Raw genomic sequence first — 27,530 nt, 5'->3', positions numbered from 1 at the left:
TACAACTCCTCCTCCACTCTTTTCTCCAGATCATTTGAGCTCATTGAATTTGGGATTTCCCTGGGTGAGACAAGCTCTCTCAGGAAATGAGTCCCTTCCCAATGGCGCTTAGCAGACCTTTCCAAGAGCATTTCACAAACTGTTTGTCATATACTGCAGTGAAACACCAGCATTTGCTGCTGCCAACCCCCTTAGAAACTTCAGTATGAAACATTACTCATTTGTACCCACGCAATGCTTAGTGTGATTAAAACAGACCCCATGAGTAAATCTACTGAGACATTCAGCTGCAACTGTGAGAACTGTTCAAGAAAAACAGCCTGAAGGTTAGGCTTACTATAATTTGGGCCGCAGCAGAGTGAGGGTAAGGAGGCAGAGGAGCCATAGCTCTGCAAACTCGTGACACCCTGGTGAGGTTGTTTTTCGTCCAGTGTGCGAGCATTCTGGTGTGTTCAGAGGAAGCTGGTTCCTCTGGAAGTGCTGCTACCTCCCCAGATGAGAACGGAAGTCTTCCTGTTTATGTTCACCACAGACAATTACCTTCAGTCCTGCGCAGGTGACAAAAATAGACTGTATGCTCATCATGCTTTGTAATTCAGTAAGTAACCTTGGGGCCCTGGAGAGGCAGTTCACTAGCGACTGCCAGAGGCTGTGGTGTATTATTAGAACCCACCCTGAGCTATAAAGCAGCTGTTCTGACATAGTATGTCAGGTTTCTCTCACCTCTCTCCTAGCTTGATCTTTCTCTGTCTTTGACCGGTCTCTCACTGAGCTCTGGGGGTATCAGGGTCTATTTTTCCTCTCAGCTGCCTTCAATGGATTTATTTCAGGTTTATAGCCTCACTGGCAAGAGTGATATGAGACTTCAAACTACTGTCAAGTTTTACAGCAAGCTTATCATCTCCCAGCATGGCCCTCTGGTGCAGCTGGGTTTACAGGAGCTGCTACTTTAGATGCCTGCAGAGAGAAGTCAAGGCTGGAGGTGCATGCAGCAGCTAGATCCTCAGGGATGCTAAGCTAGAGGCGGCAGCTCTCGCACACGCCGACGGGCAGCGCAGCCGCGGCCCAGAGCACACGCGACCTGGCAGCGTTGTGCTCCGGACGTTCCCGTGGGGCGTAGGGCCTGGCTCTGCTGCGGCGCCTTCCAGCACCGCCCGGAGGAAGAGGCTCACTGGGCGCAGCCCCTCTGCGAGGCGAAGTCGCGCTCTCCCCGCCACGCAGCCGCCGATCCCCCCGCCAGGCAGCAGCCGCGAAGGCCTTGCCAAGCCCTGCGGGGCGCGTCACCCTGCCCACGCCGGCAGCAAGAGCGGCAGACGCCGCTGGGCAGCGACAGGGGCAGAGTTGCTGCGGGGAGAGGAGGCCGGCCGGCCGGAGACCCCTCTCCGAGGAGCAGCGGCAGCGCCCAGGGAAAAGGCAGGACAAGCCCCCGGTCCTGCCCGCTCCCAGCAACCCGCAGCTCTGGGGCTCCAGAGCGAGCAGCGGGGGTCCTGCTGTTTAATAGCCCTTAGCAGACTTGTCTTCCAAGCAGAAACACCCTCTCCTCCCCCACCAGATCCCCAGCCTGACTGGCCTCCCCTTCCCCTTTCCTAAATCGCCTTCCGAGCCCCCCGGCCTGCGCAAAGGCAGCAGCCTCCTCAACATGGTGGCCGCGGCCGACCTTCCCCGCCCTTCCCATGATGGCGGCTCCGGGGGGGGGGGGGTGAGAGAGGGCTGGTCACGTGCGCCGGCCCGGGGGGGCGGGGAGGAGAGAGGGCTGGTCACGTGCGCCGGCCCGGGGCGGGGAGTTCCCGCGTCGCCGGCTGCGCGGGTCACGCGACCGCGGCCGGCGGCGCCAGGGTGAGGCCGGCAGCGCTGCGGCGGCGGCTCCGCGGCGGCTCCTGTCCCTTCGCCGGCGTTGCGGGCCGTGCGCTCCCCCTCCCGGTCCTGCCGCGGCGGGAGGGCCGGCTCCCTCCCGCAGTCGCTGCCGGGGGGGCCGGGCCGGGCCCCCTCGCCCGGCCCCTCCCTCCGCCCCTCCCGCAGGTGCGGCGGGGCCCCGCGGGCGGCCATGCGGGGGCAGCGGAGCCGCGGGGCCGAGGCGGGCTGAGGCGGCGGCGCGGCCCCAGGTGAGTTAGCGGCGGGCGGGGGAAGCCAGCCGGCCGGGCGCGGCCCGGGCCCCTCTGCGGGCGGGGGTCGAGCCCGGGCCGGGGGAGCGCGGCGCCTCCTCGGCGGCGCCCCCGCGACAGGCCTCGGCCGGGCCGAGTGTCGACCCCAAAGGGTCCTGCGGGACAGAGGCGCCGGCCCCGCGCGCCGCCGCCCCTGGGCGCAGAGCGGAGCCCGGCGCTGGGGCGCTGCCCCGGCACAGCGGCGGCGCCCGTCCCGCGGAGGCGCTTCCGAGGGGCCGCGGCGCGATGCCCCTGTCCGGGCTGTTCCCGGAGCGATGCGCGCTGCGGTCCGGGCTTGGCCCGCTCGAGGGGGAGGAGGGAGGGCTCCGGGCATCGACGTTGTCCCTCTGCTCCCCCAGGGTATCGGATCGGAGGCCTGCTGGCTCCGTGGTGGCTCTCGATGTCGAGCCAGCGCACAGAGGAAAGGCCCCGGCAATGTGGTGACGCAAGGTGGATGAAGGAAGGATGCTCTCTAATTAAAGTTCTCTCTTCAGGTTCTTCCCATCGTTCTCTCCCTACCTATGCTAGCTCCATCGTATCCTGTCGTTTCTCCTGCCACTGCTACCAATTTGCGTTGCACCCGCATGCATGGGCACTGTTCGTTTCAGATCCTGCCCTGCCGCATGAGCACGGAGGTGAACGTGCGCCTGATCCACTGCTCTGATTTCTGCCTGTACTCTCATCCTCTGCTGTTCTGTGTTGGAAGAGCCGCGTCACCTTTTTCTCATCGCCTCTCTGCCCCAGGAACCCAGCCCTGATCTCCAGCCTGTGTGTTCCTTTTCTTATTGAGTGCCTTGCCTCTGATCCCAGAGGAGGAGGTTGGAGAAGTTCAGCCCTCATTGTGGTTTCCCTGACCTGTTTCAGGTTGGTTCTCTCTCAGGCCTGATAATGCCATCTAATAAATCCGTCTCAGATGCTCCGATCTTCCAGTTCACGAACTGCCGTATCCTGAGAAATCACGAGCTGCAAAGGTGAGCAGGCTCAGCTTGGTGCTGAAAAGTTTTGTTATGGGGCCTACAAAGTTGACCTTGAACCCAGAAATATTCTAGGAAGTGGATCCAAATTTCTTAGGGCATCAGCTGTGGTTTCTCATAACCTGCTTTTCCACCATCGCTTGTCCCTCTGAGCCCCATTCTTGGCCTGGTCTTTGGAGGAAGGAAGATGTGTATATCATACTTCTAACATGCTCCCCTCAACTTTCATTTGTCTCTCTTCCCACCCCCTCAGTCAACTTCTGGGCCCATTGGCCATTTCAACCACGTTTGACAGAAGGCTCAGGATTATCAAGTGAGTCTCATAAAGCTAGAGGCCAGGTAGAAAGACCACTAGTTGTTGTGTCACCTCTGGAAGAATAGTTTCTCAGCAGAGCCCTTAGCAGACATCAGAGAACCCACAAAGAGAAGGGTTCTGATCAGGAAAACAAAAACACTTTGTTTCCCTGCTTGTGGAGCTGAGCTGTGGTCACCTCCATCACTTGCAACCTGGCAGCGTTGTGCTCCGGACGTTCCCGTGGGCCTTGGCCTCCTTTTCCTGTTTAGTTCCAGGTCCTTACATAGTATTAGAGATTGCGGCTGGATAGTCTAGCGGGTATGGGGAGAGGAGGAGGGTTTGTGGCATGCAGAGCTGATGGGGCCCCTCTTTTGCTGCCAGAAGGAGCAGTGTGTGACTGTGACTGTCTGTTCAGGGAGGACCTGTGGGTGCGAGAAGGGAAGATCCTCAACCCGGAGAAACTGTTCTTTGATGAGAAAGGATCTGCTGACATCCAGCTGGACTGCAAGGACAGCATCATTGCCCCTGGTTTCATTGATGTGCAGATCAATGGTAAGGAGAAGCTACATGCACTCTCAGAGAGACAGGGGGTTCCCAGGCATGTCCACCCCGGCTCTTCATTGCCTGTGTACTGGCTGTGATCAAATTTATTTCAAGAGGGCATCAGCTACTTGAGAGAGACATGAATCACCAAATTCATGATAAGGAGCCATTTTGCTCATGGTTGCTGCTGTTACCTAATGGATCCATTTTGGTGATTTGGCCCTGTGGGGTTTTGAGCTCAGCTTTCCTCTTAACTTCTTTTTAATCAATGGTCTCTCTTCTTCTGCACCTGGCTGGTAGGATGCCCGCTGTGCGCTTTCCAGGATATGGGGAGAACAGAGTGGGATTTCTCAAAGGAGCAGACTTTACCAGCAGTAGCTCTTTCCAGGAGCCAAGAAGGGCTTGTTCTGTGCTAGATCATGTTAAAAGTCGGATCTGCTCTTTAGTGGGGAGTCCTCAGACTTCAAAATTTCATTTTGATTCAGGTGAAAAATGTAAAGTTGGTGTTTCTTGCAAAACGGTGGGACGTTGTGGCAAAAAGCACTTCAAAAGGACAGCGTTAGTTGGATTTGTACTTGCAGGGCTTTGAGAAAGTAAAACAGAACAAGTGCTCATAGAGCCCTTCGAGCCCAGTCAGTGCAGATATGAATGGAGTGGCTCACCCTGGTCAGGCAAAATGTTTCTTAAGTGTTTTTAGGTGGGGAAAGATAACACATTCTCAGAGTACCCAGTTTGTCCTTGACTGGAGGGAACGTTCTGGGCAGTGAGGAGACCTGTCCTGTGAGGAGGCTGTCGCCTTCATCTCTGTTTTGTTCATGGTGCAGGAGGCTTTGGCGTAGATTTCTCCCTGGCTACAGATGACTTCAAATCAGGGATTGACCTGGTCAGTCAGAAAATCCTCTCCCATGGAGTGACCTCCTTCTGTCCCACTCTGGTGACTTCTCCTCCATCTGTGTACCACCAGGTAAGGGAAATTCCTCTCCACCCATCCCCAGAGTGATAAAGGGCTGAAGGCTGAGGCTGCAGCCTCATTCTTCAGAAACTGCGATAGCTGCCTTGGAAGAAGGGCCGTGGGCATGAGCAACTGGACTCTGACCCCTTGATTTCTTGACCTTAACCTTTAGACTATTGAGACAATGATGTCTCCTAGGCAGCTGCCTTGCACAAATGGGGCTTGCAGCTTGCTTTTGCTTGGTAAGCTGTGCTTGGCTAATGGTCCCCAGTGCTCCATCTACAAAGCTCTGTAGGGACCCAACGATTTGGAGGTGATGCTCCCCACCTGGAACAGAGGTGTGGCTATTTCTGCTGAGGTGAAACACTTCAGAGTGCTCCACTGAATAGAACAATCTGGGCTTTACATGATAAACATCAGCCCTTGCTATTGGTACCTGTGGCTGCTGCTCTGCTGGGGCAGCTCCATGGTTATCTCAACAGGGATACTCTGCCGGGCAGGCTGGGGTACCATGTCAGCAAGGCTTCTGACAAAATCTCCCTTCTCTAGATTCTCCCTCAGATCAGTATAAGAAATGGTGGAGTCCATGGAGCAGGTATCCTGGGTAAGTGGTTTTGCCCCTTACTATTCTCTCTGGTGCTAGTGTGGGAGGGCAATTATCTTTTTTCTCATTAAGGGGAAAGAAGCTACGGCAAGGGCAGAACAAATTGGGGCTGGACCTCTCTAGTTGGTGGGAGGGATACACAAGCAGGCACAGACCTGCTTTCTCCATCAGCCTTTCCCTGGCCTTTGCCATCTTCTCTGCCATTGAATATGCATAACTCCGGCCCTTCTGGGCCAGATAGGCCCAGAATGGCATATAATGGCAGTGTGCTGCTTGGCTTGGCCAATTGCCAGTGCTGTATCTCTTACCGTGCTGAGCGTTGTAATCCAGAGGCTTTTGTTATTCACTGCATATTTGGGGGATTGATTCCCCCCCCCCCCCACCCTGAAAAACGGGTTGAGGTACCTCTTTGGGAAGGTTGCATTCCTGAAAACTTGCTTGGAGCGCTTCATATCCAGATCCAGGAATGGAGTGCCAGCAGAGCACAGCCTGGAAATGGATGGTGGAAGTGATCTTGGAAGGCCTGAGCTGGGAGAAGCTGGAGATTTAGGACTGCCAGCAGTTATTACACGTTGGGGCAGGGGGGAGCTGGTTGGCAGTGAAGAAAGCTGGGGCAGCCAGACTGGAGCAAAATAAAAGTGAATGGAGGAAAAAGCTTGCTCCCATTCAGGCCTCTACTATTACTGATGCTCAGAGTTACCTGAACAGAGGGTGGTTTGCTGAGGGAGGCACAAGGGGCTTGACTGGAGCAGGATAGAAGCAGCAGGTTTTCCGGTCTGGTACGGAGAGAAAGAGTCACGGCTATGTGTTCCTGTTTGGGCAGGGGCCCATCTGGAAGGACCATTTATCAGCAAGGAGAAGAAGGGGGCGCACCCGGAGCACTGCCTCCGCACCTTCGAGGCAGGTGCCTTCCAAGACCTGCTTGCCACCTACGGGGCCCTGGACTGTGTCCGGATAGTCACCCTGGCCCCAGAGATGAAGAGGAGCAGTGAGGTGATCCATGAACTCACCAAGCGGGGCATCTGTGTCTCGCTCGGTAAGAGCTGGGGAGGAGAAGGCTTAGGGGAAGCTCAGGCTGACAGCTCAGTCCCTCTCTGTGTCGCACAGAGCATGGACCAGGCAGCCACCTCCCCCAGGGCCATAGCATCTCTGACGGTGTCTTGGTGCAACTGATGTGGATGGGATTTCCTTTTGTTGCCCCTCTCCAAGACCAGAGAACTGCCTCTCCGTTTCCCAGAACTACTAGTAGCTTTTGCCGGATAGTGGCTTTCCTGGGTCACTGACAGCAGTCCTGGCCTACATGGAGGTAATGGACTTGTCACAAGTAGGGATGTATAGGTTGATGTTGAAGATCTATCTCCCTTTGTATGGTAAGGGTCAAATTTCATATTAATTAAAGAGCCCCTGCAGTTAAACACAAGGTAGTGCTGGTACTGTCCAAATGGAGGAAAGAATAGCAACTTTTTTTTTTTTTTTTTAAATTAACCTTCAATTTAATAATGACTGCTTGGAAAGGTTCAAACTCTGAAGTTCAGCTGCTTTAGGCCTTATTTGACAGGTGAAATGAGTTTTCCAGAGGTTGCTGTTGAGTTCTGATAACTCAGTTCTTCAACTGGAAATCTTCCTTCACTGCTTTGCAGGCTACTGACTTAAAACTGGCTGCGTTTTTCTGGTCCTCTCTTCCACATATTCTTCTTTGCCTCAGATCCATTGGAAAAAAAATTTTTTTTTTTTTTAGGGTTTTTCTTTAGGGTGAAATTGAGCCTTAAGTGAGAAGGGTATTTGTACAGCAGAGCCCACAGCTCTTACCTTACAGCCCAGAAAAGGAGAAGAACCTCAGAAAGGCAGAGTTTACCCATAGAACCTTAGAGCTGCTGTCTGTGCTGGGGAAAAAAGCCAAATTATTTCTTTTGGGGTTGTATATTATCCACACGTTCTTTCTCGGCAAAGTCCCCACTGTCTGTCTGCTCTCTTGACAGGCGTCCTCTCTGTATCAAGCCCTCAAATATCTGAGGGTAGCGGAATGGCCCTAGGACCTCTAGTCTAGTCAAATGGCTAACTCTCCCCTGATGCTCTTAGCAGCAAGGCAGCATTTGTGTTTATTATAATATGGACGGTGACTGTGTTCAGGTGAACCATCCACTACCAGAGTCCCTCGAAGTAATTGCCAGATACCTCTGTGACAAGGCTGGCATCTCATACCTAGACCGATGGTGGGGGGCATCAGAATAGAGTCCTAGTGTCAGAACATCTTTATTCCTGGATGTCCCTGTGGGGAAAATAAGTGCAGAGACAGGAAGAAAAATCATGTGGTGGCCTTTGTTTCCAGGTCACTCAGTGGCTAACCTCTCCCAGGCAGAGGAGGCTGTGCAGCATGGTGCTACCTTCATCACTCATCTCTTCAATGCCATGTTGCCGGTGAGTAGGCCAGGGCACTTGCCCTGTGCTTGTATTGCTCTCGGTGCTTTCTTTCTCGCTCCCCATGGGTGCTTGTTCTCCTCAGCTTGTTTCATACCAGGCTTTTCAACAGGGTTTCAGCTCTGAGCCTCTAGCTTCACGTTTCTACTGTCTGATCTAAAAGAGAGTCAAGGCTGTGGTTGACTTGTGAAATTGATGAGTTGCCCAGCCATGTCTGGTAAAGGAGGAAGCGCCCAGCTGCCAGGCACTGTGTGATAGAGATGGCAGCTGTGTCCCATGGCAGGAGCAATCTTGGCCTCCAAGTCCTAGTGATGCTCCACAGCTTGTTCTCTCTCCCCTTGGGCAGTTCCATCATCGTGACCCTGGGATCGTGGGGCTGCTGACAAGTGACAGGATTCCTGCTGGGCGGAGGGTCTTCTATGGCATGATCTCTGATGGCATACACACCAACCCTGCTGCCCTGCGAATTGCACACCGAGCACACCCCAAAGGTGAGCCATGCCAGGTCCATCTGGTGTTGTCAGCCCGGCCCCCTGCCATCTCAAACACTGTGCCATCTCCCACAAGACAATGACACAAGTGCTGTGGCTCACTGCCTGAAAGATGCTCCTGCCACGTGTTCTGGGCCACCAGAACCTCTCGCTTCAATAAGACACTGCTGAAGATGTCTTTGCTGCTCTCTGGGAGGGTCAGCAGAGCACAGTGCTTGGACCTACAGTAAGAACAGGTATGAAGCTAACACAACCCATTTCCTTGCATTCCTCAGGCCTGGTGCTGGTGACGGATGCCATCGCTGGTATGGGGCTGGCACCAGGTCGGCACACACTGGGTCAGCAGGTAGTGGAGATCGATGGGCTGAACACCTACATTGCAGGTAAGTGCCTTTTGCAAAAGAGGCAGGGTTGGCACTGCCTTTCGTGCTTGTTCCTGGAGCGCTCAGTACACATTGCAGTGCCTGGCAGCATAAAGCAGCGCTTGTGCCATCCTTTTGGATTTTGTTTCCTAATCAATTAATGACTGCATAGTAACTTGCTCCTGGGTTGAATGAGGCACCTCATGAGGAGGGGAAGGGCCCTGTTTTGCTGGAATGAGGAGGAATCTGTTGTTTCTTAGCTATCCACAGCACCTTTAGACACCTTGTTGCACAGTGTTACAGCTGTTAGAAGTTCTGATGGGGTCAGAAAGGAGAGGAAACCTCACAGATATCTATTGTCCCTTGTTTTTACTGTAACACACCACTTCTGGTTAAAGAAGCCCCCAAACTGCAAACAGTTGGAGACTGGGAAGATATTTTGAAGGAGGATCATTTCTCACTCAGTACCTGTCCCCTGTCTCTGACAGCAGGTGAGCTGCGAGATGGGGTTTCATTCAGTCGAGCTGGTCTTATGGTGGAACTGTGGAGTGATTTCCCAGTACCGTTCCCTGCATTGCCAGAATGGGTTGCGTCTCACTTAATTGTCACTCAGCAGCGATGGCTGAGAGCCCTCCAACTTGCTCCTGATATGTCCCAGGATTTGTGCCTCCTTGTGTTTTGCTTCCCCCCACCTTCTCCTTGATACTAGTTATGGGGACGTGCTCAGTGCTGTCCTGCTCCTCTCCCAGGAACGAAGACCCTGAGTGGTAGCGTAGCAACCATGGATGCGTGTGTGCGACACTTCCTGGAAGCCACAGGTAAGAAATACTTGTCCGCAGGCCAGTGCTGCCTGTGTGGACTCGGGAAGAAGTCTTGCTTTTACTTGGCCAAGGAATGTTTCTCTTCCTCCAAGACATGAGGAGAAGGGGTGGGATCAGTGGCACAGGCCTCACAGATGAGCACCTTTTTGAGCAGAGACTTCATTTTAACCTGTAGCACCGATGACAGGTGAACTCCCTTGCCACTTTCTCACAAAGGGACTAAAGGCAATTGACTTCCTCTCCTCATGCCCTAGGTATTTTTTCTCCTCTCCCTGCTGTCTTGATAGGGATGTTTCCCTTCCTCAGCTCCATCCCACTGTGATGACAGTGTTATAGCCTCTCCTGCACTTCTTGTATGTAAGGTCCTGGTAGTGCAGGGAAGAGGTGGCATCTCCCAGTGAGATCAGGAGTTAATGCCCCACCATGACAGGAGGGGAGGAAGATTGGTGTTGGCAAGTACAGTGGTGCCTCTGTGGGTTTGGTTATGCAGACCAGTCCCTGCCGGGTTACTGGTTGGCAGAGCTTCGTTGCTGCGTTTGCCCCTGAGACAGTGCCTTAGCCAAGGGGTGTTTAGGCTGCTCTAGCAATGGGGCTGTGTTTGCTGCCCTAATGCCTCCCCTTTCTCTGTCCAAGGGTGCTCAGTAGAGACCGCCTTGGAGGCAGCATCTCTCCATCCTGCCCAGCTCCTGGGGATTGAACATAAAAAGGGAACCCTGAATTATGACTCTGATGCAGGTACTAGTATGGGGACAGCGATGTGACTTCTTGCAGTGAGGGCTCCTGTGTACTGGAGTGGTTGTGGGGCAAAGCAGAAGCTGCTGCTAATGCAGCCCTCTCCATCTGCCCCTTTGGGAATTTCTGGGAACCTGCTTTGCTGCTTGCCTGGGATTTGCTATGGGCTTTTTATGGCTCTTCCCTTGGCTCCTGGTGGTGGTTGCTGAGCCCTTTGGAGAGACCCCCACATCTCAGCTGGCATGGAGCATAGCTACCATAGCAGGGATGGCACAGTGCACTACTGTCTTTTCTGCAGTGGGGAGAAGCTCTTTCCTGCTAACACAGAGTCCTAGAGTCCAGCTCCTTCCGGCCAGCTTCAGCAGCTCCAGTTGCCTCTCCTCCATTTCTCTCTGACGGCTCTTCCTTTCTTTCCTGTCTGGTGCAGATTTCCTGATGCTGAATGACGGTCTGTATGTGCAAGCCACGTACATCGCAGGAGAGCAAGTCTGGAGACGGAATACATTAGGCATGTGACACTGGGCTTTCCTGGTGCCCCCCTGCCCCATGGCTCCCTGGCACTGTGGTTAGCAGCTTTGGTAACCACCTGACTCTTCTTTCTTCCTGCAACTCCCTTAAAGGAGCCTCATACCAAAGAGCTATGTTTTCCAGCCCAACCACTGCTTCCAGTCACAGCCATGCCTGCAACAAATCTGTTGGTGCTCATTTGGTGGAGTGGGGAAACTAGGCAGATCTGTGTTGCAGGGTGGGAGGCCAATTGTTAGTCCCTGGAGTGACCTGAAGATCTGCACAGCTGTCTTGTATGGAGTCCCCAGGCAGAGGTGCTCCTATCACTGTCTGAGAGCAGTGTGAGGCTGTCCCAGTCTCTGCGCTGTCTTATACAGCACACACTAACCTGCCCTGTGTCCAAGGCAGGCTCAAGCCATCGTTCCTCTCCTTGCTGTTTGCCTTACTCTGGGGCAGCCATGGCTGATTAGACATCAGCTTCCTCCAGCTCAGCTTGCAGTCCTTCATGTCAAAAGGCTCCTGTTGTGTTGGCAGAAGTTCAGGATCCTGTTCTGATCCCCTGGAACTTCCTCCATCGTGTGTCCTCTGGAGGAAGGCTGCCACCGCTCACGGATTCAGTGCCATTGTGGGGGTGTATTTCTATGTGGCCGAATCCTCAGGGCAGAGATCAAGCCCAGGAAAACAAGACGTTGCTGGCCCTTTGTGCCTTCTCCCTGCATCAGCATCAAGTCCACAGCCTGTGGCTTCTGCTGGAGACATGGTCAACATCCTGCCACAGGAAGCAGTGTTCCTTTTAACCCTTTGCTCTGGCTGGATGGATTCTGCAGGCTCTAGTCTCTACACCCAGCCTTTGCATCATCTGATGGGTTGGATTTCTCAAGCCGCAGATGGGATGACTTGCTTTAGGGGATGTGTCCAGCCTGGTAGTAACTGTCTCACAAGTCCTTGGCCCAGCTCATGGACTAAAGGAAAGAATCCTGTGGTTTATAGGGGAGGAGAATTAAAGTGGGATTTTGGCCTTTTAAGACAGTTGCTGATAGCTCATTATTCCCTTGCTCATTATTATCTTCTCCAGTACTTGACTGTCAGCTAATTTTCTGACACTTGAAAACTTCTTTTTGAAGACTAATTGTGACTTTGAACCTACCATGATCAGAAAAGCCTTGTGATAAGTCACAGAATAATAAGTCTGAGAATCCTCAGAACAATGAGATGACTTTTGTAGTGAGAGGAAGACTTAGACAAGGGTTAAGTCTTAGCAAGTGCAGAGGTTACAAAGCAAGACAAAAGTCTGGTGAGGTTTGGTAGAAGTGTGCAGATTTTTCCAGTACCTTTTTATAGCCTTTAACAGCAACATTTGGAAGTGCTTTCCTAGCAATTTAAAGCCCTGCTGGAATGACTGGCAGCCTTGGAGGATTTCTAACATCTACTGCCTGTGTCAGCAGAAACTATAACCACCAGGAGAGAAGTATTTGAAAGAGACATCAAATACCATGCTATGAAATACAACATGCTTCAGCATTACAAATTTTGTCAGAGGGAATATCTGACTGCTTGTTTTTTAAAAAAAATAAAATAAATCCAAGAGGGGAAAAAATATGAAACAAGGTGTCCAACTTTCTGGTTTTCTCTTTTTCTTTTTTTTTTTTCTTCTTACAAAATTAAATAATCAAAAAAATCTAAAATAGAAGTGGAATTAGGCAGTACCTGCATGTATTTGTTAGAGGCCTAAGCCTACCCATTTAAGCTATACTGTAACGTACCCACTGTGTTGTATACTGGTGTGGCATGTAACAGGTTGGAATTTGAGCTGTTGGTGACTCTGTGGTTTTCAAGCTTCTGTGTCTTTTGGGGGTTTCACTAAATTGGACAAAGGTGGTGTGGTATTTGCCCCACAGTGAGAGAGGGCTCATCTGTACAGCCACTGTGCAGGAAGTGGTAACGTTACCCTGCATCTCTATGGGACTTGGAGGAGAGGGAGGCCAGCTTGTGAGAGAACAAATGCACTTTTAAAGTGTGAATTCAGCTTCTCTGATTTCTTTCTCAGCAAGGCAGGTGGGATGTGGAAGGAGGTCCCTGCGAGAGTGTTGAGCGGTCTTGGAGCCACTGTGCCACTAACTGCCTCATGGAGCAAGGGCTTGCTGGCCTCCTTTCAAAGAAGGCTGTAATGCTTCATCACCCCCTGCCCCGAACCTTCTCCGAGCAGGTTTCCCTGAGGAGCTGTATGTGCTGCCGGTTCAGATGCCTACAAAACTTGTTCATGGAGGCCTGCTGGCGAAGTAGGGCCTTAGAGAAGGACTGGAGAAACTGCTGCTCTGGTCAAGCCAGGCTGCCCAGCAGAGGGCAACTCTAGGTAATAAATAGTTTCTGGGTTTCCCCCAGGTTGCTGTTGCTTGGTAGGAAACAAAGTGGTTGGTGGGGAAGCTGGATGCTGATGGCTTCCTTGAGGCCTGGGCACTCGCGGGGGATCAGCTGTGCTTGCAGCCGTGCAGCTCTGACGTTTTACAGCTGCGGCAGGGCCTCTCCGTGCTTTTCCTACACGTCGCCTCAAACTGAGCAGAAGAAAAAGTTTCTTTGGGGGTAGGACGCAGGGGAAGGATCTGAATGAAAAGCTTGCCTTCCCCGCGCCTCCTCCTGGGGTTGCGCGCGAGTTCCCCCCCCGTGTCCTGCGCCCGCTCCCCCTTGCTGAGCGCCGAGCAAAGCCCGGCCGTCCCGCCAGGTGCCACCCGGAGCCGAGGCGGGGGAAGGGGGTAAGTCAGTGAACGTTTCCGTGATTAAGTTCTCCCTTCCCCGTGACCTGCCATCAGGGGCTTTTTTATGGTGGCTTGCATTGCTTTTTTCTTTCTTTTTTCCCCCCCTCTGTGAGCGCGCGTAATCGGGTTTTGAAGCTGAAAGCTAGCAGCGGCTCTGCCCTCGTGCCCTGGCGGAGCGCAGTCGGACCCAGCCGGCCCCAGGGGCCTGTGTGCCCCCGTCCGGGCCGCGGGGCCCCGGCAGGCGGCGCGGGGGCCGACCGGGGCGCCGAGGGAGGCCGCGGGGCCCTGGCAGGCGGCGCGGGGGCCGACCGGGGCGCCGAGGGAGGCCGCGGGGGCCCAGGCCCGGCGGAACTGCGGCGCTGGGGCCGGGGAGTCGGGCGGAGGGCGGGCCGAGGCGCCGGGGAGGCCGTTGGGCGGCGGACGGCGGCGCGTGGTGAGCCGCAGCGCCGGGCCGCAGCGCCGTTTGCGGGGTGCCCCAGGCCCCTGCCCCGCCGAGGCACCTGCCGGAGCCGGGGGGCTGCCGCGGGCTTGCTGCAGGATAGGGCCCGCGCGGCGGGTGCGGTGGAGCCGGCGCCGGAGGGCTCCCGTGCCGGGGTGTGACGGGCGGCAGAAGGCGCTCTGGGAGGCGGCCAGGCCTGAGTGCCGGCACGTCAGCTTCCCTCATGGAGGAGGTAAGAAGTGCGCACAGCTTGGCTGGTCCCTTCCCCGGTTCTTGCTGCTGCTTTAAGCCGCCCTTTTTGCTCCACGAAGTTGTTGTTCTGCATCCTCTTCTGCCGTGCTTTGCAGGACGCCTTTCTCCAGCCCAAGGCTCTCTTCCAACCCGCAGGCGGTTTGTTTGGCTAACGCAGCCGGTGCGCCCCGGCTCCTCGGCCGCGGGGAAGGTGCCCTGCTGTGTTTCTCAGGGCATCCCTTCTCCTTTCGTAGCCTCTGCAGAACAGCACTGTGGGTGTCTCTAAAAAAAGGACTTTCCCAGTGCTTGTGTCTGCCTGGGAGTTTTTTCCGTTCGTGGTCATCTCATTATTCTGATTTTTTTTTCTTTCATTTCAAAATTTTTTCAATTTTTTTTTTGCTAGTGCTTTTTAACAGCTCTTATTCAAAGGCAGACTTCTGAGCCTTACTTTCCAGCTGCTTACCACAAAGTACGTAGGGTGAAAACACAACAGACATGATTACTGCATAAAGAAACATTCTTTGTATTGTCACAGCTGTGCTGGAGGGAGAATTTCCTGCTGTAGAGATGTATTAGGCCAGCAGCTTCAGCAAAAACGAAGAATCTACTGTTTGGGGCCTTTAAACAAGGAAGGAGGAAAAAAGAAGGAAAATCACGTAGGGATAGTCTTGACTTGCTAGGGGTGGTTGGTGGCCTACTAAAAATTTACTGTCTCTAATTTCTATAATAAAGAGGCCTCATTTGGTGTGCTCTAACTTGTGAATGTTTTAGGGCCTGCGTCACTCTGTTCTGCACTGATTTGTGATATAAGCTGTTATGCAGCATGCCTCTAATGTCAGTCCAGAGAAGGGTTTTATGACCTGCTACTCTGATCTCCCGCATAACACAGAGCAGAGAGCTTCAGTAAACTTGGGTTTGGAATCAGTTTTGCAGGTGTGCTGTTCGTAGTGCTAAGCATTGTGCCTTTCCCCATGTCTAAGGATCCCCAGGGCACATTCCAAGATGAGGTGGAGCGGTGTATTTTGCAGCTAGAGACAAATCTCCTTTGCCTCAACTCAACCCCAAAACAAGGTATGTTGCTTTCTTTACAGTCTGCAGCTAAATTCCAACCTCGGTGTTGATTTAGTGTACCTAGAAGCTTTTTGTATTTCTCCTCACCAATCTGTTTTCTCTTCTTGTAGTAGATTCAAAATTACATAAAACATTGAACTTTAAGAACTGTCTGAACTTTATCGGCCTTTCCTTTATCTTACTTTCCTGTGGCTTTTCTTCTTGACCTTCTGTATTGTTTTTCACATTCTCATATTCCTGTCTAATTGCTTGTTGTTTGGTTCTGCTACAGTTCTGTTTTTGTTTTCCAATTTTAAGGAAGTACTATTTAAGTATGTTTGGCTCTAAGACATGTGTAGGTTTATTTTTGTGAAGCTTGTTCTTCATTGTTCTTGTTTGAAGGAGAAATGACTTGAAAGATAAAGTCCTTTAAAACACTTTTGAGGAGACTGCAGTTTGATCTACTCAGTTCAATTTGTCAATATAGGAAGACTTGTATCCTGCTTCTACCAGTGGCCAGTACTTAATATTTAGGAGAAGGGTGCAGTTACCCTTTGTAACATGCCTTACTGTGTGTGTGCTGGTGCACCTGAGGATAGATGGTAATTAATAAATGCCCGCTACAATGCTTGATCATTAGACCATTTTTTTTACACCAGTATCTTGTACTCAGTACATAGGATTGGGGAGCAGCAAGGGCAGCCTGCTCCCAGAGGGAAAGTGCGACGGGAGCTGAGCATAAGAACAAGGCTGGCAGGGGCAATGACTTCACCGAAAGGAGCCTAGGTCCCCAGTACCCAATTGCAGGGCTATGATCTCATTGGGATCACAAAGACAGAATCACAGAATCGTTTAGGTTGGAAGGGACCTCTGGAGATCATCTAGTCCAACCTCCCTGCTCCAGCAGGGTCACCTAGAGCATATTGCCCAGGATCACATCCGGACAGGTTTTGAATATCTCCAGCGAAGGAGACTCCACTACCTCTCTGGGCAACCTGTTCCAATGCTCTGTCACCCTCACAGTCAAGAAGTTTTTTCTCTGGGCAACCTGTTCCAATGCTCTGTCACCCTCACAGTCAAGAAGTTTTTTCTCAGGTTCAGATGGAACTTCCTGTGGTTCAGTTTCTGCCCGTTGCCTCTTGTCCTGTTGCTGGGCACCACGGAGAAGAGGCTGGCCTCATCCTCTTGACACTCCCCCTTCAGATACTTGTACACATTGATGAGATCCCTTCTCAATCTTCTCTTCTCCAGGCTGAACAGGCCCGGCTCTTGCAGTCTTTCTTCCTAGGAGAGGTGCTCCAGCCCTCTAATCATCTTTGTAGCCCTCCGCTGGACTCTCTCCAGGAGTGCCATGTCTCTCTTGTACTGGGGAGCCCAGAACTGGACACAGTACTCCAGGTGAGGCCTCCCCAGGGCTGAGGAGAGGGGCAGGATCACCTCCCTCAACCTGCTGGCAACACTCTGCCTCATGCACCCCAGGAGACCCTTGGCCTTCTTGGCCACAAGGGCAAACTGCTGGCTCATGTTTAACTTGTCCACCAGGACTCCCAGGTCCTTCTCTGCAGAGCTGCCCTACAGCAGGTCAGCCCCCGCCTGTATTGCTGCCTGGGGTTCTTCCTCCCCAGGTGCAGGACCCTGCCCTTGCCTTTGTTGAACTCCAGGAGGTTCCTCTCCGCCCACCTCTCCAGCCTGTTGAGGTCCCTCTGAATGGCAGCACAGCCTTCTGGTGTCAGCCACTCCCCCCAGTTTAGTATTTATCAGCAGACTTGCTGAGGGTGCACTCTGTGCCTTTCTCCAGGTCACTGATGAATGCATTGAACAAGACTGGACCCAGGACTGACCCCTGGGGGACACCCACTGCTAGCTACAGGCCTGCAGCTTGACTCTGCGCCATTCACCACAACCCTCTGAACTCGGCCATCCAGCCACTTCTCAAGCCACCTCACCGTCCACTTATCTAGCCCACACTTCCTGAGCTTACCTAGGAGGATGTGATGGGAGACAGTGTCCAAAGCCTGGCTGAAGTCCAGGGAGACAACATCCACTGCTCTCCCCTCAGCTACCCAGACAGTCATTCCGTCATAGAAGGCTATCAGATTGGTCAAGCATGATTTCCCTTTGGTGAAGCCATGCTGACTACTCCTGATCACCTTCTTGTCCTCCACATGTTTAGTGAGGACCTCCAGGAGGAGCTGTTCCATCCCCTTTCCAGGGATGGAGGTGAGGCTGACAGGCCTGAAGTTTCCTGGCTCCTCCTTCTTGCCCTTTTTGAAGGCTGGGGTGACACTGGCTTTCTTCCAGTCCTCAGGCACCTCTCCTGATCTCCAGGACCTTTCCAAGAGGATGGAGGGTGGCCTAGCAATGACATCCGCCAGCTCCCTCAGCACTCGTGGGTGCATCCCATCGGGGCCCATGGCTTTAGGGATGTCCAGTTTGGACAAAAGATCTCTAACCTGATCCTCCTCCATCAAGGGAGAGTCTTCCTTTCTCCAGCCTTCCTCTCTTGTCTCCAAGGTCTGGAATTCCTCAGGACTGGCCTTAGCAGTGAAGACTGAAGCAAAGAAGGCATTCAGCAACTCTGCCTTCTCTGTATCCTTTGTCACCAGGGCACCCACCCCATTCAGCAATGGGCCCGCATTTTCCCTAGTCTTCCTTTTGCTATTATGTGTTGGAAGAAGCCCTTCTTGTTGGCCTTGACATCCCTTGCCAGATTTAATTCCAACTGGGCCTTAGCCTTCCTCGTCGCATCCCTGCACACTCTGACAACGTCCCTGTATTCCTCCCAAGTGGCCTGTCCCCTTTTCCACCCTCTGTGTACTTCCTTCTTCTGTTGGAGTTTGGCCAGGAGTTCCTTGCTCCTCCATGCAGGTCTCCTGCTGAATCCGCTTTGCTGGACTTCTTACTCAGAGGGATGCACTGCTCTTGAGCCTGGAGGAAGTGATGCTGGAATATTAACCAGCTTTCTTGGACCCCTCTTCCCCCCAGGGCCCTACCCCAGGAGATTCCCCTAAGTAGGTCCCTGAAGAGGCCAAAGTTAGCTCTCCTCAAGTCCAGCGTTGCAGTCCCACTCATTGCCCTGCTCCCTCCTCGTAGGAGCCTGAACTCCACCATCTCATGGTCACTGCAGCCAAGGCTGCCCCCAACCTTCACATCTCCCACTAGACCTTCTTTGTTGGTTAGTACAAGGTCTAGCATTGCACCTCTCCTCGTTGGCGTCTCCACCACCTGGGTCAAGAAATTACCATCAATCCTCTGCAGGAACCTCTTTGACCGTTTGTGCCTAGCTGTGCTGTCTTCCCAGCAGATGTCAGGGTGGTTGAAGTCTCCCATGGGAACCAGGGCCTGTGATCGTGAGGCTACTTCCAGCTGCCGGTAGAAGGCCTCATCGATGACTTCCTCCCGGTCAGGTGGCCTGTAGTAAACCCCCACAACAGTGTCACCCACGTTAGCCTGCCCTTTGATCCTTACCCATAGGCTCTCAACTTGCTCTTCATCCACCCCTAGGCAGAGCGCCATACGTTCTAGTTGCTCCCTCACCTAAAGAGCAACTCCACCACCTCGCCTTCCTGGCCTATCTTTCCTCAAAAGCACATAGCCGTCCATGACAGCATCCCAGTCCTGTGAACTATCCCACCATGTCTCTGTAACCGCAATGAGATCATGGCCCTGCGACCGCACACAGATCTCTAACTCTTCCTGTTTATTCCCCATGCTGCACGCATTGGTGTACAGGCATTTCAGAGAGCCAGTCAAGCATGCAAGCTTCCCAGGAGAGGTGCAAGAGGATCCTCCATAGCCATGTTCCATGCCATCTCCCCTGGCTGCATGCACCCGCTGGAGGCCTCCTGACTTGAGCGGTGTTTTACTGACTCCCCTGCCACTATACCACTCCCCTTCCTCCATCTTGCCTAGTTTAAAGCCCTCCTTACCAGGCTGGCCAATCTGTTGGCAAAGACGCGCGTGCCCCGCTTGGTAAGGGGGATCCCATCGCTCCCCATCGGCTGTTGATCTTCAAACAGGGTCCCATGGTCATAGAAACCAAAGCCCTGTTGCCAACACCAGCGGCGCAGCCAGCTGTTAACTTGGAAAACCCGTCTACTCCTCCTCCCGTCCTTTCCCCTCACAGGCAAGATTGAGGAGAAAACAACCTGGCCTCCCAGACCCTTGACCACCATTCCCAGAGCTCTGAAGTCCTGTTTGATGGTTTCCAATTTGCCTTTTGTGTCGTTAGCACCCACATGGAAGATCAGCAGAGGGTAGTAGTCCGATGCATGGACAAGCCTTGGCAGTCTTTTCACGACAAATGGTCGTGGTAGAATAAAAAGACGTGGTAGAATAGCTCACATGACTGGAATGCTGCAGTGGATGGATACAAGCTCTTTAGGAAGGACAGGCCAGGAAGGTGAGGAGGGGGATTTGCCGTTTATGCGAGAGAGCAGCTGGAGTGTGGAGCTCTGCCATGGGGTGGGCAATGGGCTGACTAAGAGCTTATGGGTAAGGATTAAAGGGCAGACTAATATGAGTGACGTTGCGAGTGTTTGCTATAGGCCACTTGATCAGGAAGAAGTAGTAAATGAGGCCTTCTACAGACAGCTAGAAGCAGCCTCACGTTTGCAGGCTCTGGTCCTCATAGGGCCCTTTAGTCACCTCGATATCTGCTGGAGGAACAACACAGCAGGGCATAAGCAATCCAAGAGGTTCCTGAAGAGCATCAGTGACAGCTTCCTAATACAGATGATAGAGGATCCAACAAGGAGAGGTGCTCTGCTGGACTTTGTACTTGCGAACAGGGAAGGACTGGCTAGGGATGTGAAGGTCGGGGGAAACCTTGGCTGCAGTGACCATGAGATGGTGGAGTTCAGAATCCTGAGAGGAGAGAGCAAGGCAAAGAGCAGTATCAGAACCCTGAACTTCAGGAGAACAGACTTTGGCCTCTTAAGACCTGCCTGGAAGAATCCCATGGGATAGGGTGCTAGAAGGAAGAGGGGTCCAAGAAAGCTAGTTGGTATTCAAGGATCACCTCCTTTAAGCTCAAGTCCATCTCAATGAGCAAGAGGTCGAGCAAAGGTGGCTGAAGACCGGCCTGGATGAACAAGGAGCTCCTGGCAAAACTCAAGCATAAAAAGGAAGTATACAGAGGGGGGAAGCAGGGACAGGTAGCCTGGGAGGAATATAGGGGCATTTTTCAAGTATGCAGGGATGGGTCTAGGAAGGCTAAAGCCCATCTGGAGTTTAAGCTGGTGAGGGATGTCAAGGAAAGGGCTGAAGTACTGAATACCGCCTTTGCTTCGCCTGACTGGAAAGGCTGGCCTTCAGAAAAGCGCAGGCCCCAGAGACTGGGGGGAAAGTCTGGAGAAAGGAAGACTTTCCCTTGGTGGAGCAGGATCAGATTAGGAAAAAGTTAAGCAAACTGGACATATGCAAGTCCATTGGCCCTGATGGGATGCACCTGCAAGTGCTGAAGGAGCTGGCTAATGTCATTGTAAGGCCACTCTCTGTCATCTTTGAAAGGTCATGGCAATCAGGAGAGGTGCCTGAGGACTTGGAGAAAGCGAAAGTCACTCCAGTCTTCAAAAACAGCAAGGAGGAGGACCCAGGGAACTAAAGGTCAGGCAGCCTCACCTGGGAAGTTGATGGAGTCACTAATCCTGGATACAGTTTCCAGGCACATGAAGGACAAGAAAGGTGATCAGGAGTAGTCATGGGTTTGTGGTTCACAAAGGGGAAATCTTGCTTAACCCACCTGATAGCCTTCAGTGATGGAATGACTGGCTGGGTAGGTCAGGGGAGAGCAGAGGAGGTTGTCTACCTTGATTTCAGTAAGGTTTTTGACACTGTCTCCCAAAATGTTCTCATAGGGAAGCTGATGAAGTACGTGTGAGATGAGCAGGCAGTGAGGTGGATTGAAAACTGGCTGAACGGCAGAGCTCAGAGGGTTGTGATCAGTGGCGCAAAGTCTAGTTGGAAGCCAGTAACTTGCAGTGCACCCCAGGAGTCAATACTGGGTCCAGTCCTGTTCAATTCAGTCATCAATGACCTGGATGATGGGGCAGAGTGTACTCTCAGGAAGTTTGATGGTGATACAAAACTGGGAAGACTAGCTGATACAGCAAAGGATTGTGATGCCATTGAGGGGGACCTTGACGGGCTGGAAAGATGCACAGAGAGGAACCTCATGAAATTCAACAAAGGCAAGTGCAGAGTTGTGCACCTGTGGAGGAATGACCCTATGCGTCAGTATGTGCTGGGCATCGACCTGCTGGAAAGCAGCTTTGCAGAGAGGGACCTGGGGGTCCTGGTGGACAGCAAGTTAGACATAAGCCAGCAATGGGCCCTTGGGGCTGAGAAGGCCAGCAGTATCCTGGGTTGCATTAGGCAGAGCGTTGCCAGGAGGTTGAAGGAGGTGATCCTTCCCCTCTGTTGAGCCTGCTGAGGCCACACCTGGAGTGCTGTGTTCAGGTCTGGACTCTCCAGTATAAGAGAGATACGGAGCTACTGTAGCAAGCCCAGTAAAGGACTACTGAGATGATTAAGGGCCTAGAACATCCCTCATATGAGGAAAGGCTGAGAGAGCTGGGACTCTTTAGCCTTGAAAAGAGTAAAGCTCAGGGGGAATCTTATCAGTGTGTATAAATATCTGAAGGGAGGGTGTAAAGAAGATGGAGCCAGACCCTTTTCAGGGGTGCCCAGTGATAGGACGAGAGGCAACAGGCACAGACTGAAACACAGGAACGTCCATCTGAATAAAAGAAAAAACTTCTTTTCTGTGAGGGTGACTGAGCGCTGGCACAGGTTGCCCAGAGAGGTTGTCTCTCCGTCCTTGGAGCTATGCAAAAGCTGCCTGGACAGGCTCCTGAGCAACCTGTTAGAAGTGACCCTAGCTTGAGCTAGTTGGACTAGATGGTCTCTAAAGGTCCCTTCCAATTTAAACCATTTTGTGAGGTGAGCAAAGCAAGCCTACTGATGGTAATCAAGTTCTTCCAAGAGTCCAGATTACCAGCAAGTCTGTGGTGATGAGGCAGGTCTAAGGTCTAACCTAGGAATTCAAGTCTGCAGATCAGGGTCAAGGTTTGGATCACTGGGGTACATGGCTAGGCATGGGCATGGCTCCAGTGTTGCTGCAACATAGCTCACGCAGGGCCAAGCTTCAGAGCCTTAGCTTAAAACAACCCCAAGTGAAGAAGGGGAGAGTCTCCCCTGAAGCTTTTCCCAGCTCTTTCTTTGTATAAGCTCTTACCAGTGAGCTGGATTTGAATGCAGCTGTCTAAACTCCTAGAAGCAGGGAGGGAAATGTGCTCAAGACTGTGACACCTGGGTGCTATGAAGACATGCCCTACTCTTCCGGGTAGGGTGCAGCTCCACTGGGACATTTCTGCCTCACGCTTGCAGTGCTGTTGCTTCTTTCCTGCCTCAGGACTCCCAGCATTGGATCTGCAATCTGTCAACAAGCTGTGCCTTGTTTCGAGAGTCCCAGAGAGATTCAGTGCAGTCAAGAGAATGTGTGTGTGTGCGTGCCCATTCCATAATACGAGTCTTGTACATCAAGCTTTTTGTCAACTGAAATATGTGAGAAGACTAGAAGACTGTGCATATAAGGAGTTCCCAAACTGGGGTCCTTGGGGACCACTCTCATGGAAAAAGAACTGCATTTTTCAGAGAATTCTCTTTGACGCAAAGGAGTGGAATTACTGTGGTGATATGGCTGGTTTGTTTGAGAGTCAAGAGAGAGTCCAGCTTTTCAGGGTATGCTCACTACTCCATCAGATCATTCCCAGTTTTTCAGAGAAGAGACAATGAGATAGGCTCTTGGATTTCTTGTTTATTTGGGGCAAGGGGTGCTAAGCACTCTGTAGCTTCTGCTCCATTAGGAGTACATTTACTGCAGCTGAAGATTCTTCATATTTATTCTAAACAGTTAAGATCTACTTTTTTCCTTTAAGAATATTTCATGTTATTGTTTCAGCTTCTAAAAGCACTTGGAGCTTCCTTTCAACTGAATGTCAGTCATGGACTAGTCAGTGTGGTATTAACACAGTTGGAACATGTTCAGGGGAAACCCTGTGATCAGCATACTGCAATATAGTCTGTAAGGCCCGTCATGACCTAGTACTTGTCTCTCTTGTGGTCTTTTTCATGAATGCAGTAGAAGAAACACAGCACATTCTCAAGGTCCTGCGCTCCCATGAGACCCCCTTGGTGAAGAAGCGACAAGCGATGAACCATGTATTTCGGGATTATCGACTCAAAATGGCTGAGGAGCAAAAGAGCATGGAGAAAGCAGGTGAGCTTGAACTGTCCCTTCAGGGGATAGTGATATGTGGCTCCTTTCTGAAGGCCTTGCAGCTTTTTACCTTGCAGCTTTTGACTGGATTGCCTCCCTGCAGCTGTGCCTTATAGAGGGAGTTGCAGTAGCAGTGGCATCCCCATAGTAGGAAATTAGCATATTAATAGAAACATTCGTTATCTCTCCTAGCACTGAAACCTGATGAAGCAGAAGTGCAGCCAGGCAGTGGGCTAGCTTCAGGTAGTGTGATGTACAGAAAACGGTCTGACCAAATCTCTGAGGCAAAACCAAAGTGGTTCATGTTGTCCGACAACAGCTTCCGATTTGACTTCACACCTTCTGAGATGGAGCCAGCAGCAACTGGTACAACTTTGGGAGCAGCTCCTAGTGCCGGTGGTGTTGAGCAGAAACAAACTAATGTAAGAGCCCCAGAGCAAGAGAATTTGAGTGAAGCCTTGAGTTTTGCTACCTCTGGACAAGAACCCAAGTTTGCTTTCAATTTTACCATCCCAGGTGAAGATCATCCTCTGGTCCCATTAGTTCTAGCAAACCAACACTCAGAGAGTACAGCAGACCATGAAGTGCTGGATAATTCACTGCCTACTGAATCACCAGGTATGCTAGAGAGTTCAGCCTTGCAGAAGCCTGATCTGACTCAAACTGCAGATAGTGTGCCTGGAGAAGACATAGGCCATTTCATGTTAAAGATCCCCATATCAGAGAGTGCTCCTGGAGATGAGACAGTGACAGAGAAAGCGGCAGCAGATGGAGCAGCCCAGAAGAAGAAGAAGAAGAAGAAACAAAAAGCATCTAGCAGTAAAAAGGAGATAGAAGAAACTGAGATCTGCAGGAAGGCAAAGGCAGAAGCCAGTGGATGTCAGAATAAAAACGTATCCCACCAGGATGAGACCTCGCAGGTATTTGAATACTGGTAGGATCCCATAAATTATAAACCCTTCAGTAGAAGAGAAACTTGATGTCTATGCATAGTTTAACAGTTAGTACACTGGCACAGAATGCAAGCTGAAAAACAATGGTTGCTGCTGTTTCCGTTCTTACAGCAGCTGTTTGCTTTCCTCTGCTAGTCAGTTGAAGAACCAAACCAGTAGAAAGGAAGTTAATGCTTGTTTGTTGTATGCTTGAAACTTGTGCTGAACCATTATGAGTTTTTGGCATTGAGACCTGTGATAGCTAACCTTTGGGAAGCCAGATGCCACATTTACCTTAAAAAAATTTTTTTTTCTAAGGCAAGTAACTGTCCTCAGGGCCAAGCTGGGTATCTGTGGGTGCTGGATCAGGCACTGTACCCATGACTCGCTATCAGGTAGGATAAATTACTCACATTATGCAAATAGCAAAGTTGAGGTAGACCTCCCTCCACATATGATCTGAGACACCAAGATTCTGCCTCTGGTTTTGTCCATTGCTTGCTCTATGATTGTGGGCAGGTTGTTGGTTTTTTATTATTATTTTTATTATTAATGCTTATTCCTCCCATCTGTAAGTTGACTTGACAGCTTCTTTAATATCCTGAAGCGCTGAACAGCTTTCCAGAGAACTGCATCATCTGAATGGCAGCCAGATATTAAGCACGTCAAATAGAGACAGTGAGTCAGAACTGAATACTTGTTCAGTACTTTAAATTTATCCAATGAAAAACACTATAGGCAAGATCTCATGAAGTCTATAAAGTGACCAGGAGAACCTGAAATTCTGAGTAGTCCTGATTTTCTGTGAATTTTTGTGTGGCAACTGCTGTCGTGTTAGGATGATTTATTTCCTTGTGCTCACTCTGTTCCATGTTGCATAGCAGTCAGATGGCCAGCTGTGGAAAGAAGTGGACTGGTGCGTGGAACAGCTGGAACTTGGCCTGAAGACGCAAAAGTCCACTCCTAAACAAGGTAACATTGAGAGAGCAGGAAAAGGTTGTGAGAGAGCGAGGGGAAAGGGTTGGCAGACAGGAGCAATGATGTAGGGAAAGATCCAGTGCGGAGTCTTAAACTGTGGGTTGTTTCTACTTCCCACTGCTTCAGTGGAGGAGGCTCTCCGTGCAATCAAGACACTGCGCAGTGACAAGGCTCCGCTAGTGAAGAAGCGTCAAATCATGAGAACTATGTTCGGAGACTACAGGAAGAAGATGGAGGAGGAGCAGTGTAAACAGCTGAAGCTCATGCAAGCAGGTAGGAGAACACTGTGTGCAGGGGTAATTGAGGAGGAGAGCAGAACTTCCTTCACTCCCACCCTCCATTATAGCTCTGCAGAATGGGAGTTCAACACGTAAGGTGACTAAACATCTCTTCTTGCTCTTTTCTCCCCTCTGTAAGCTGCAAAATCTGCCAGGGTTGTGGAAGTGAAGGAAAACATCCGCAAGAAGAACTGCCAGGTCTTGTGGAAGCGCTCTGGAGCTTGCAGGAAAAGCCAGGGTTCAGCAGGATCCCCTTCAGCGTCACCCAGGACATCTAACACAGACTCATTCAGATTCACAACTTCCCAAGAAAAGTTTTGCTTTAATTTTTTTTAGGAAAGTTTTAGACTAAAACTGTGGCTAAAAACTATCCCAAATCTTCTGCCTACCTAAGAAGGGTAGAAGGATGCTGTGCAGGGAAAATGTTACTTAGGAATCTCTGCATATTTCCCAAAGAAAGGATTCTCTGTCAGAGTGCTTTATGTGGAGGTGCGTAACAGATCTGCCTACTATACGCATAACCCCAATACTCAGTCTATGTAGTAGGCCTCCCTTCCTCACACTGTAGAAAGGCACTTTTTCAAATGATCAGCACAGATTCTGGTATCCAGAAAGCACTGGGCAGTGTATTTAATCAAATACAATGTGCAAGAGTTCAGGAACTGAAAGGAGAATGAGTGGGAGTCACCTTTGTTCATTCATTTGCCTAACTGACAGGTATAGGCTTAGAAGAGAACTGCAAATGCTGATTTACTAGCTTAGGGATGTCAGGGCAGGTGTTTCCAGACAGGGGAAGATTTTAGTTTCTGGAGCCAGGTTCTTGCCATGCGGGAAGATGCACAGTCAGTTCTTAAAAAAAGCAGCTTACCTTATAAGTAGCCCAGTGACAACCAGCAGTGACTCAGAGGAGAAATCGATTCCATCCCAAACCTTGCGTGACAGTGAAATGAACTCTGAGAGCCCAAAGAATCTGTTGCATTTGATCTGTATTAAATTTTTACTTTCTGGACAATTGAATGTACATCGCCGGTGCATTGATATTGCTTCAGCCACTGAACCGGTCTCTCCTATCTTCACACAGAAGATCTTCCCCACTTAAAAAGCTGAAGGAACAGAAGGCCTTTAAAAAGAAACATGGTATCAGATGTCCCTAGGGAGCAGTGCTTTCCTCCCTTTTATAGACCAGTCAGTCATCCTGTAAGGGAAGCAAGAGATGGAAGTGCAATTGGATTCCAGGGTGTACTGAGAGAGTGGAAAAATAGTTTTTTGAAGTCTTTTCCTGCAAATGTTGGTTGCAAAAAAGGAATGTATTTTATTGCTAAGCTCAGATAGAGTAAAATCACATCTGGGAGGATTTATTTTGTTTTAAATATTTAAAATAATGGCTGTTCAGATGCACAAGGGGAAAGTGAAACTGGATAACATATCTGATAAGGAGAAATATATAGAGAAGACGTGAATAAAACTAGAAATCAATAGCTCAGTCCGTTCTTTTTCTTCCTGGGGAGCACTGTTGTTATTTTGACTATATAGAACAACACAGTACAGTATTTTTCAGACTTGTTTTGGATTTCCAGGATTTTATATTAAATGTGAAAAGGCTGTATCATTTGCAAAATTTTAGTATTTTCATGTCGCTTTCTGAGATTTAGTAGCATACTCTATGTGGCCTTGGAATTGTAGCCATTTTCTTATCTAGCTGGTTATGCAGTGCACACCTGAGAGATAGTGATTTTGTTTCCCCCATC

The 27,530-nt window shown here is 51.1% G+C and overlaps 2 protein-coding genes across 11 annotated transcripts; both read left to right on the top strand.

Moving 5' to 3' along the window:
• Positions 1-1,960: 1,960 nt before the first annotated feature.
• AMDHD2 (amidohydrolase domain containing 2) lies at positions 1,961-12,451 on the top strand. Of its 10 annotated transcripts, XM_068909136.1 has the most exons (14): positions 2,061-2,102; positions 2,501-2,635; positions 2,750-2,909; positions 3,006-3,112; positions 3,826-3,962; positions 4,778-4,917; positions 5,455-5,509; positions 6,333-6,545; positions 7,839-7,927; positions 8,274-8,418; positions 8,694-8,801; positions 9,530-9,598; positions 10,235-10,336; positions 10,761-12,451. In XM_068909136.1, exons 4-14 carry the CDS (start codon positions 3,030-3,032, stop codon positions 10,847-10,849), a joined length of 1,230 nt encoding a protein of 409 aa, XP_068765237.1. In that variant the 5' UTR covers positions 2,061-2,102; positions 2,501-2,635; positions 2,750-2,909; positions 3,006-3,029; the 3' UTR covers positions 10,850-12,451. The 10 variants fall into 10 exon arrangements, with proteins under 10 accessions (XP_068765243.1, XP_068765235.1, XP_068765241.1 ...); XM_068909140.1 differs by lacking the exon at positions 2,750-2,909 and having other exon boundaries at positions 2,032-2,102; positions 2,501-2,591; XM_068909137.1 differs by lacking the exon at positions 2,501-2,635 and having other exon boundaries at positions 2,050-2,102.
• Positions 12,452-14,008: 1,557 nt separating this feature from the next.
• C15H8orf33 (chromosome 15 C8orf33 homolog) lies at positions 14,009-27,258 on the top strand. The gene is made up of 7 exons (XM_068909133.1): positions 14,009-14,264; positions 15,189-15,334; positions 23,457-23,594; positions 23,787-24,514; positions 25,408-25,498; positions 25,631-25,777; positions 25,922-27,258. The coding sequence occupies exons 2-7, from the start codon at positions 15,235-15,237 to the stop codon at positions 26,116-26,118; spliced, it is 1,401 nt and encodes a 466-aa protein (XP_068765234.1). The 5' UTR covers positions 14,009-14,264; positions 15,189-15,234; the 3' UTR covers positions 26,119-27,258.
• Positions 27,259-27,530: the final 272 nt, after the last annotated feature.

This window comes from Struthio camelus, chromosome 15 (genome assembly GCF_040807025.1).
Source record: "Struthio camelus isolate bStrCam1 chromosome 15, bStrCam1.hap1, whole genome shotgun sequence".
Lineage (NCBI taxonomy): Eukaryota > Metazoa > Chordata > Aves > Struthioniformes > Struthionidae > Struthio > Struthio camelus.
This window is presented reverse-complemented; position numbering and strand designations above follow the sequence as displayed.